The sequence below is a fragment of the Physeter macrocephalus genome, chromosome 2 (genome assembly GCF_002837175.3).
Source record: "Physeter macrocephalus isolate SW-GA chromosome 2, ASM283717v5, whole genome shotgun sequence".
Taxonomy (NCBI): Eukaryota; Metazoa; Chordata; class Mammalia; order Artiodactyla; family Physeteridae; genus Physeter; species Physeter macrocephalus.
The window spans coordinates 19,783,740-19,795,907 of record NC_041215.1 but is presented as its reverse complement, the minus strand read 5'-3'; the positions used below and the strand labels follow the sequence as shown (position 1 = coordinate 19,795,907).

Here is a 12,168-nt window from a genome sequence, read left to right as displayed (position 1 = left end):
TTCCTCCACAAGGTGATATAGGTGTCCAGTCTCCTTGTATCTCTCGGTTCTTCTATCCCTTAGGGCATTAGAATTCCTAGTTCCAGCCAGCGGTGGGGAAAGAGAGAAAAGGCACACCCACTTCTTAACCACCTTGGCCCAGAAGTGACATATGTCATGTTCCCATAAGTGAAAGCTAGTCACATGATCCCATCTAGATGCGGAGGGTTCTGGGAAATGTCGTTCCTGGTTGGGATGCCATGTTTTAGCGACCACTCTCTGCTTTGGAAGGCGAAGCACGATTTTTGTTGGCTTGGTGGCCCACTCTGCCTCATGCCCATCCTCTGCTCCACAAATATTGATGAGTGCCTTGATAAGTGCCTTCTCAATGCGACATGCACCAACACCCCCCGGGAGCTACTTTTGTACCTGCCACCTTGGCTTTGCACCAAGCAATGGACAGCTCAACTCCATAGATCCAAAAGTGGACTGCATAGGTGAGCGGAGGGTTTGCTGGACATCCTGGAAAGAAGTATCTCCTTACTCCTCTGAGTTGTTTGATATTCTTGAGTTCTTCGCAGATATTGACGAATGCCTCCAGGATCCATCACCCTGTGGCCCAAATTCTGTCTGCACCAATACCCTGGGCTCCTACAGCTGTGGCTGCATGGTGGGTTTTCATCCCAATCCAGAAGTCTCCTGGAAACATGGCAACTTCAGTTGCAAAAGTAATAATCTCCTTACATGTCTTGGCAATGGAATGTGTGTCTTGCTTTGGTTGTAGAATCCTCACTTTTCCCAACCTCTGTACCCTCTTCTTTTTTTTTACCTCATCCACATATTCTCTCTTTTTCTGTTCGTTTACTCATTCATTAATCACTCATTTGATAAATTATTTTTGAAGCATCAATCCATGGGGAAGTTTGAAAGGTTTAAATTTTTAAAAATTATGGATTATTTGATATATTAAAAGTATAGATAACTTATATGGAGGCAATGAAGTATAATAATAAAATGAGTATATCTGAGGCCCTTGTCAACATAAGAACTAGAACATCATCAGTGCCATTGGGTTTCCTACATGCTTCTTCCCTACTCCGTATCCCTGACTCCTCCCCAGAGGGAACCACATGGAACTTTGTAATTCCCCTGCTTAAAATATTCCCCCTCTAAACATTCCTTGCTTAGTTTGGTTCGCTTTGGAGCTTTATAACAATGGTATCATATTATGTATAGTCTTTTCCGATTTGCTTTTTTCACCTACTATCATGCTTCTCAGAGTCACTGACGTAGCGTGTAGCTGTAGTTTGTTCATTTCCACTATTGTATAATATGACAATGGATGGATTTCAAGCAGGGGGTGAAGAAATCAGACTTGCCTTTTAATCATATCTTGTTGTGGTTAAGTTTGATTTGGTTGCTTTTGTTTTTTCTTCTTAGGGGTTCCCTTCAAGTGTAAAGAAGAGGTGATACCCAACAATGAGTGGGTCCAGCTATGCCAAGTGGGAGCAGCAGTGGAGCCTGAATATGTAAGTATTTTTGAAGGTTCCTAGTTCTTGACGTTTTCCCAGAAGGCACTTAGGTAGAATGTTGTTTTGCAACTTTAACAAAGTCAAAAAATACTGTGGCCTAGACCAGATATAGGTTTATTTCTCTCTTTGTAACAGTCTGAGTATAAGCTGCTGAGAGCTGACGTGATGGCTTCATAATACTCTGCCGTCACCGACACAAGTCTCCCTCATTTTAGTCCAGAATGGCTGCTCCAGCTCCTGACATCAACTCTGCATTCCAGCTGGTGGGCAGAAGAGAAGGGGAAGTGAAAGGCACAGTCCTTCCCTTTAAGAGTATGACCCAGTATCACTTTTACTTACACATACCTTCAAGGACAGCTGGAAAGGAAGGACATTTGTCTATCTAAAACTTGGGGATTCGTTTACTAAAAGAAGAAATGGTATTGGAGTCTCACTATTAGTGAAGGTGTATGTGCTGCATCTGTGTGATATGGGATGGGTGATACACAGCCTCCAGGCCAGGCAGAGGAATTTGGATGTCTTGATTCTCTAATGAAGTCATTCTAGTAAGTAAAGACTCCAGACGCATCTTCAGGTATTGACGTCACTATATTAAATATGAGTTTGTAAATTAGCTTTGGAATTCCCGTGCACTTTGGTTCACTGTTGCTTTTTTAAATTGTGAAATACACATAAAATTCACCATTTTAAAGTGTACAATTCAGAGACATTTAGTACACTCACAATGGTGTGCAACCACCACCTCTATCTCCAAAACATTTTCATCACCCCCAGAAGAAACCCTTTGTACCCATTGACAGTTACTCTGTATTCTCCCCCTGGCATCAGCCCCCGATAAACAGTAATCTAATTTCTATTTCCATTGATTTACCTATTCTGGATATTTCATATAAATGGAATCACACACTATGTATCATTTTGTGTCTGGCTTCTCTCACTGAGCATCGCGCTTTCAAGGTCCGTCAGTGTTGTAGCTGTGTCAGTGCTTCAGTCCTTTTCATGGCTGAATTATATTCCACTTGGACCACTGGTCTAGTCACCCCACTCAATAGTTTTGCTGTTGGTTGATGTTTTCTTTTCTTATTTATGGAAGAGAAAGATGCTATGATTCCAATTCTGATCAAAATGTGAGTTTTTATCTCCCTGAGAATTCTAGAGACTTGTGACACCTCAGGAATTCAGGACCATCCCATGTGGTGGGCTCGATGGCCCAGTTTGTACACTGCACACTTGATCGATGCTCACAAATGCTCTTCCCTCTGGGATACAGGTTTCCTTTTGTGCACTGATGAATGCCACCCTCAGCATTCTGGATGATGTCTGTAAAAACAAAACCACCGACGTCTCTCTGAAGGTAACAATGAAGTCTTCATAATCATGTTTCGAGTTTCAAACATATTGGGGGCACACTTCGGGTGCACAAAATCCTCTTTATCATGAATGGGTTGTGAGTTAACGTTTAATCTACTCCAGTTGTAAGGTCTGAAAAATTAACATGCAGGAATATTGCCCTTTTCTGTACAGTTTTGTGAGTTTTATTACCTGAGTAGGTTTGTGTAACTACCACCACAGATGGACAGCAGAACAGTTCCATGCCTCTCCCCTGACCCTCCTCTCCTCCCCCCAACCCCCACCAACTCCACTGGGCTTCCTCTTTTTTTTTTTTTTAACTTTTTGGCCGTGTAGCGGGGCATGCGGAATCTTAGTTCCTTGACCAGGGATCGAACCCGTGCCCCCTGCAGTGGAAGTACAGAGTCTTAACCACTATACTGCCAGGGAAGCCCTGGGCTTCCTCTTTATAGTCAGATATTCACTCCCTCCACCATTAGCTGCTGTGAATCGCTGATCTGTTCTCTGTCGTTATAGTTTTGTCTTTTCAAGAGTGTTTTGTAAATGGAATCACACAATAAGTGGCCCTTTGAGTCTAGCTTCTTTCACTGAGCACCATGTTTTCAAGCTTCATCCACATTGTAGCCTGTGTCAGTGCTTCACTCCTTTTTATGGCTGAGTAATGTCCCATTTTCTGGATGGACCACAGTTTGTTTATCCACTCATCTTTGAAGGATATTGGAGTTGTTTCCACTTGACCAAGATCGCTTCATTCCTCCATCCCCACCCCAGCTTTTGGAGATTATCAATAGACCTACTATAAACATTTATCTGTGTGTGTGTGTGTGTGTGTGTGTGTGTGTGTGTGTGTGTGTGTACCTGAATTTTCACTTCTCTAGGGTAAATACCTCGGAGTAGGATGACTAGGCCATTACAATTGCAGATTTTAAAAAATAGTTTCTCTTAAGACTTTAAGTTGCAACTTATGGATGTTGTTATTTCATTTATAAATCTGTATGAAAATAAGAGTAACACTTTCATTTGTATTCTGGTGAATTTTAAATTAATTTATTAGTATAACATATTTATTCATGAAGTGTACACTTATTCATAGGGTTTTCAGATTAAATTTGTATAAACAATGAACCCTTTCAACAAATTTATTTAAATTCCCTCAAACATTTTCTACCATGTTTACAAATATTCTCGTTTCTCCCCAGATTTTAAGTACTTAATGAGGAAGATTTACAAACCTAAAAGGCAAGGTCACTAGGCCCTTAAGGGATTCATAAATCCACTCAGTCACGTGCATAAATATAATAATTCAGAGTTTTAAAAAAATGTGTAATACGGCGTATCCACAGCCATGTTCTCTTAAATTGTTCATATTAAAGTCATGTCTAATTGCTTTTTGCCATGAAATCATGTGGTTACTTAGTCTCCTTCTCTAATGTGTCAAATTGTTCCAGCCCTTTAAACAACAGATTTCTAAATTATGCCAAAGATTACAAAACCCTCTAAATTAACACAAATTAACACAAAGTATTACCACAATGGAGTTTTAGCTTGCCTGCTATTTTTTTTCTTTCCTGAGGATATAAAATAAACTTCCTAGCTAAGAAGAATAGATTTAATGTCAAAGGGGATTTTGATGAGATTTCATCAGCCACAGAATTGAGAGCCACAGTTTTTCAGGATGATTCTAGCTGAGATTTTTCTGCTCTCTCGGTGGGGAGGGACCCCAAACTCATGCCTTTCATTTGGGATATGGTTACAAAACTCAGTGCATCCTGTTTTTCCCAGACAAACATCTCTCAAGTTTCACTCTGATCCAGTTTTTATTGAAATTCTTTTCATCTTCTTATCATCAAACTTGGATACATAGAAATTGGTTTCCCTGCTAAGATTTCAGTTAATTTCCTTCACCATTGGATTGGATTCAACTAATTTCTTCCCTTCATTTATTAGGTTGTGAGCTTGCAAATTCTTTTCATATTTTTTTGTTGGTATTACATTTTTATAGTCAGTTTATTAACAATAATCAATAATCAAAGGAACAGTATCAGCATTAATATTATTATTGCTAGTCTTTCCTTAACTCTATTCCTTAGGCATAACCAATGTTAACATTTGGATGCATATTTTTCCATATCTTTTTTTACTTTGTGAATGCTTGTATAACACACACACACACACACACACACACACACACACACACATTGAAGCACACATTGAGTACCTACTATGAGTGGTTTAGAGCAGTGATTAAGGCTACCACCTCTGATACCAGACTGCCAAAGTTCAAATCTTGGTTTTGCCACCTACTAGATACGTATCTTTGTTTTCTCATCCAAAATGGAAATAATAATAGCTTCTATTTCATAAGTATCTTCATAAAATTAAATAAATTAGTATATATAAGGCACTTAATACTTGGCTCATAATAAGTATTAATTATATTATTAATATAATAATATAAAAATTAATTTTATAATAATTTTTAAAATAATTTTTAATTTTTTAATATATAATTTTTAAAAACTAATTTTATAATATAAAATTAATTATACTTATTTTAAAATCTCAATTAGTGCCAGGAACATAAATACCATAAATATAAAAGTTTAAATTAAAGTACTTGTTCTTTTTAAAAGGTCATGAAGAACCTAGGGGTAAGATGGGAATGGAGACGCAGACCTACTAGAGAATGGACTTGAGGATGTGGGGAGGGGGAAGGGTAAGCTGTGACAAAGTGAGAGAATGGCATGGACATATATGCACTACCAAACGTAGAATAGATAGCTAGTGGGAAGCAGCCGCATAGCACAGGGAGATCAGCTCGGTGGTTTGTGACCACCTAGAGGGGTGGAATAGGGAGGGTGGGAGGGAGGGAGACACAAGAGGGAAGAGATATGGGGACATGTGTATATGTATAACTGATTCACTTTGTTATAAAGCAGAAACTAACACACCATTGTAAAACAATTATACTCCAATAAAGATGTTAAAAAAAATAAAGTACTTGTTCTTTTTACACGAAAGGAGATAATACAACATGTGATTCTGTAATTTGCTTTACTTAATCGTAGCTCATGGACCTTTCTGCTTGTTAATATACATAGATATACTAAGTCATTCTTTTATTAACAGCTGTATACTATCCCATGATTTGATTTTATCATCTTTTATTTAACCAATCAGTTGGACATTCAGGCTTTCCGAATTCTTGCTATCACAAACCACACTGAAATGCACATCATTAGACAAGATCCTTGCACAATTTTTAAGTATTTCTTGCAGGAGGGATTCCTGGAAGGGAAATTGCTGAGTCAAAAGGGTATGTGCAATTTATGCCGTGACAAGTGCTGACTTTACTGCACGCCATGAAGGCTACACCAATTTGCATTCCCAGGGGGGCTTCCTGAATCAGGAGAAGGAGGCTGAGTGAATGTCCTTTTACATTCTTCATTATCCTAGACTGTCAACCCATTCTCTTGATGAGAGAGGGGACAGCTGCTGTTTCATTGATAAGAGAAAGAGAGAGAGAGAGAGAGAGAGAGCAAACACACCTTTCCTTGCAGAGTACGGCTGAGAGCTTTGCCTCTGTGATTGAACAAACATCCACATGGTCCAACTTCACCAAAGAGAAGACATCTACCCTGGCCACAGTCTTACTGGAGAGCGTGGAAAGCACCACTTTGGCAACTTTTCTGAAACCCTCAACGAACGTCAGTCAGACTATTCATACGGACTACTTAGGTAGGACATATCCTTCGTGTCAAGGTCACACCTAGGGGCTGATTTAGACGGGTGACTTTGGCAATGTGATTCTCCATGGCTTTCCCATATACCATTTCCCCAGCTGTTTCAAAGCCCTGAACGCACAGCAACGCAAGTCCAATTATCATCGTAACAACATCTCCCATTTATCGAGTGCCTGGCATTGTGTTAAGTCACTGGTCAAGTTTACACAGCTGGTGAGTGGCGGAGCTAGGCCTCCTAGTTAGTGACCGTGGAACCTGAACCCTTCTTGTCCACTATGCTGGGCATGCTCCAGACTCTTTCAATTTCCTTTGGCTTTGGAAAACCTGTCTAAATTTGGAGTAGTCAGAGGGCCATGACTCTGCTGCTTTCCATCACTGTTGACTTCAAGCCCATCTTTCCCTGATGCATCCCCTAAGGATGTGAGCGCTCACTCCTAGAATTACAATTGGCTTTCTCATTTATTTGGTGCTACCATCCTCCTGTCATTCATCAAGGGCCTCAGGATCTTTCCCATGACCAATCGTTCTGTCTGTCCTTTCCTTCTCTTGCAACCAGGGATGCGTCCCTTTCTTGGCCAGAAACCAAATTCAAGACCCACTTTCTGGGTGACCTCCTGTAAATTCTCCCTTTCTCCCTTTTAGACATTGAGAGAAAAGTTATCAACAAAGGATGCACTGAAGAGAAAGAGACCTTTAAGTTGAAAGCGAAAGGGGATGAGATGAAGATTTGGTGCTCCACAGTCGAAGAATCTGAATCCACAGGTACAGACCCACTCCTGAGAATCAGAGAGGGTGGTTATTGTGCATTCAAGCAGCAAATATTTATTTATTTACTTCTTACCGTTTAAACCTTTTTTAAATTAAAAAAAATTTTTTTCTAACAGTCCCTTGTTGGTTATCTATTCTAAATACAGTAGTGTGTTCATGTCAATCCCAAACTCCCAATCTATCCCTCCCCACCCTTCCCCCCACCCCGTAACCATAAGTTCCTTCTCTAAGTCTGTGAGTCTGTTTCTGTTTTGTAAATAAGTTCATTTGTATCATTGTTTTTTAGATTCTGCCTATAAGCGACATCATATGATATTTGTCTTTCACTGTCTGATTTACTTCACTTAGTATGATAATCTCCAGGCCCATCCATGTTTCTGCAAATGTCATTACTTCATTCTTTTTGATGGCTGAGTAGTATTCCATTGTATATATGCACCACATCTTCTTTATCCATTCCTCTGCTGATGGACATTTAGGTTGCTTCCATGTCTTGGCTATTGTAAACAGTGCTGCAGTGAACATCGGGGTGCATGTATTTATTTTGTTTTTAATGTTTTTAGCAAATATTTATTGATCACCTCCTAGGTGCCAAGACCTGTGCCAAGAAGTGAGGGAATCAATGATGGTAGAGGGGGACTTCCCTGACGGTCCAGTGGTTAAGACTCCACACTCCCATTGCAGGGGGCATGGGTTCAATCCCTGGTCGGGGAACTAAGATCCCACATGCCGCAAAGGGGGGGCCAAAAAAAATGATGGTAGAGGCAGAAATAGCCCGTGCCCTCAGGGAGTTTTCCATCTGCTAGGGAAGTCAGACATTAAATAAATAATCTCTGGGAATGGAGTCTAGAAGAGAGTGGATATATGTATATGTATGTTTGGTTCACTTTGCTGTACAGCAGAAACTAACACAATATTGTAAATCCACTATACTCCGATAAAATATTAATTAAAAAAATAATCTCACAGTACAGGAGTGTCAAGACATTTCCTGTCCAATCCAGCAGCCATTGGTCATGTTTTATTATTGAGTACTTCAAGTGTGGTTAGGCTGGGAGGGTGACATACATACTGGATTTCAAAGTCTTGGTGCCTAAGATGAAGGATGTAAAATATCTTATTAATAATTTTTTATATTGACTACATGTTGAAATGGTAATATTTTGTAGGTATTGAGTTAATATATAATTTAAATGACCTTTTTTTTTTTTTTACTGTTCTGAAATGTGGCTACTGGAAAATGTAAAATTGCATATGTGGCTTATACGATATTTCTAGCAGACAGTGCTAATCTGTATCAGGGACTGGCAAACCTTTCCCGTAGAGCATGGTTAGTAATGTCGCAACGATTCAGCTCTACCGTCATAGTGCAAAAGCATTCATAAGCAATATGTAAATGAATGGGTGAGGCTGTGTTACAATGAAACTTTTATTTACAAAAAACAGGCAATGGCCAGATTAGCCTGTAGGTCATTGTTCATCACTCCCTGATCTATATACTGTCTGGAGGGCATAAGGACCAGGCTAGGACACATCCCTGGAGACCACCAACATTGAAAGCGGAAGCCCACCAAAGAGACTGAACAAGAATAACCATAAATGTGGGAGGGGAACTTATTTCCCACTGCTGAGTTGAATTGTCCCTTAAAAACACAAATTCAAATTTATTTTTAAATGGAGCCAAGATTTTTTCCAGGTGATAGCACCTCGAGATTTTTTTTTTTTTAAAGGTTCTGGTGAGGCTCACCTACCTGGAAGTCCACTGGTGTTTCAATTCTCAGAGCAAGCCAGTGGTGCAGAGAAGCGTGGGATATGAAAGTGTGTATGTGTGTGGATGGGCTGGGTCATCTATAATAACTACTGAGCAAATGATTCCCCCCCCCTTTTTTTTTTGCTTTTGGGGGAAATTGCAGGAATCAATGGGGTGGCTTTTGTCTCCTTTGTGGGTCTGGAGTCCGTTTTGGATGAGCGCTTCTTCCAAGACCCTCAGATCCCCTTGGCCAACTCCAAGAGGAAGTTGAAGTTGAATTCTCGCATTGTTGGGGGCATCATAACAGGAGAGAAGAAAGATGGGTTCTCTAAACCAGTCATCTACACCCTGGAGAACATTGAGGTTTGTGAAGTGGTTTCCATTGGACCCCCATCTGCATTCTGAGAATTCCCCATTCTCAAGTGAGTTTAACTCTCATTTTTGATGGGGACCCATTAAAGCAGCAAGTGTCCACAATTTCTGATAACTCAAGCCACTTCCCAAAATCCACCACTAGAAAAATGAACTCTCCTATTTCTTTGTGGCATTTTCCCATTCATCAGTGGGCAAGGTTTAGGTTAGATTAAGCCATGTTGATGCAGGAACATTTACACGGATATTTACATTAGCTATGACCAAGTTAGTGGTAGAGACAGGTCTGGCACCCAAGACATTTCTTCTCCTTACTGCACATTGAAATATCAGCATTTTTCTCCCTTCCCTACAGAACATACCACATCTTGAGGTTGCTCAAGTTGAATCCTGAATGGATTCTTGAATAGAGGGATTCTCAGGTAACCAAAGCCTTTGAATTTTCAGCCAAAGCAGAATTTTGAGAGTCCCATCTGCGTTTCCTGGAGCACAGATGTGGAAGGAGGTAGATGGACACGGTCTGGCTGTGCGATCCTTGAAGTTTCTGAGACGCACACTAGCTGCAGCTGTAATCGAATGGTGAACTTGGCCATCATCATGGCTACTGGGGAGCTCACGGTCAGTACTCATGTTCTGTACTCTAGCTCCCCATATCCAATGGGAAAATATTGACTAAACATCCATGGTATGCCTCTCATGGCATTGGGTGTTGTGGGAAGGGGTTATGGGGGATAGAAGGGGTGTGTGCCATACTTCTGCCCTTAGAGAATTCATGGTCCGGTTGGGAAGCCATGACACTCGTATATAAAACGATAAATGACCCTAAACAGGTGCAGGCACGATGACAATCACAGACCCCACTTACTGAGCGCCTCCTATGGGCTGGACCCTTTATTTAATTTTTTATTTTTTTATTTTTTAAAAATTTTTATTTACTTATTTTTGGCTGCATTGGGTCTTTGTTGCTGCACTCGGGCTTCCTCTAGTTGCGGCGAGCGGGGACTACTCTTCGTTGTGGTGCACGGGCTTCTCATTGCAGTGGCTTCTCTTGTGGCAGAGCATGGGCTCTAGAGCGCAGGCTCAGTAGTTGCGGCACACGGGCTTAGTTGCTCTGCAGCCTGTGGGACCTTCCAGGACCAGGGCTCGAACCCGTGTCCCCTGCGTTGGCAGGCGGATTCTTAACCACTGTACCACCAGGGAAGCCCTGGACCCTTTGTTTTAAGTGTTTTTAGACCCATTTTGCAGGATGGGAGACTGGAGCTCAGCAGCCAGTCGAGTCATGAAGCCAGTAATTAGTGGAGTTGGGATTTGAACCCAGGATGGTCTGAGTCCAGAAGTCTCTTTCTACAGAATCATCTACAGGCATACCTCGTTTTATTGCACTTTGCAGATACTTTTTTTTTTTTTTAACAAATTGAAGGTTTTTGGCAACCCTGTGTGCATTGAGCAAGTCTATTGGCGCCATTTTTCCAGCAGCATTTGCTCACTTCATGTTCTGCATCATATTTTGGTAATTCTCACAATATTTCAAACCTTCCACCAGCAAAAAGATTATGACTCACTGAAGGCTCATATGATGGTAGCATTTTTTAGCAGTAAAATATTTTTAAATTAAGGTATGTACATTTTTTCGACATATGCTATTGTACACTTAATAGAATATGGTGTAGTGTAAACATAACTTTTATAAGCACTGGGGATAATAATTCGTGTGACTCACTTTATTGCCAATATTTGCTCTATTGTGGTGGTCTGGAATTGAACCTCCAATATCTCTGAGGTCTGCCTGTAAATGGTGTAAGAATTTGTGCTGTAGGAACTGAGAGTTGTGTCAGTGAGAACTGGGGATAGATCAGAGAGGAGATGGAACCTGAAATAAGCCTTGGTGAGGGGTTAGATCTGGTAGAGAGATTAGACATTAATGCTGTGGTGAGTATCCTTGTCTATATTACCAGGTGGGAGGTTCTATTCCTTGTGAGGGAGGTCCTAAATGCTATTTAGAGGAATGTAAGGCTTAGAACTTAAGAGTATTGGATCCAGAGCAAGACTAGTCTAGTTTCAAGCCCCATCTCTATCACTTCCTAGCTGTGTTTCCATGGGCAAGTCACTCAACCTCTCTGAGCTGAGCGCAGTTCTTTCACCTTAAAAATGAGAACCAGAAGGACTTCCCTGGTGGCGCAGTGGTTAAGAATCCGCCTGCCAATGTAGAGGACATGGGTTTGAGCCCTGGCCCAGGAAGATCCCACATACCGCGGAGCAACTAAGCCCGTGTGCCACAACTACTGAGCCTGAGCTCTAGAGCTCATGTGCCATAACTACTGAAGCCCGCGTGCCTGGAGCCCATGCTCTGCAACAAGAGAAGCCACCACAATGAGAAGCCTGTGCACCACAACGAAGAGTAGCCCCCACTCACCACAACTAGAGAAAGCCCACGCGCAGCAACAATGACCCAACGCAGCCTAAATAAATAAATAAATAAATGAGAACAAGTAAAAAATGATGATGTGAGAGCTCCCAGGCAGTCCACTGGTTAGGACTTGGCATTTTCACTACCATGGCCCGGGTTCAATCTCTGGTCAGGGAACTAAGATCCCACAGGGTGCAGCCAAAAACCAAAAATAAAAACAAAAAATAAAAAGCATCAACATTTCATTAAAAAAAAAGAAAAAAGAAT

The 12,168-nt window shown here is 40.9% G+C and overlaps 1 protein-coding gene across 1 annotated transcript in view; it reads left to right on the top strand.

The window, feature by feature from the left end:
* Positions 1–12,168, top strand: part of ADGRE1 (adhesion G protein-coupled receptor E1) — a 48,797-nt gene that overhangs the window by 19,049 nt on the left and 17,580 nt on the right. The window contains 9 exon segments of the mRNA XM_028495835.1: positions 330–387; positions 389–476; positions 561–707; positions 1,420–1,508; positions 2,782–2,865; positions 6,422–6,599; positions 7,247–7,366; positions 9,286–9,485; positions 9,942–10,112. Coding sequence (XP_028351636.1) covers positions 330–387; positions 389–476; positions 561–707; positions 1,420–1,508; positions 2,782–2,865; positions 6,422–6,599; positions 7,247–7,366; positions 9,286–9,485; positions 9,942–10,112 — 1,135 coding nt within the window.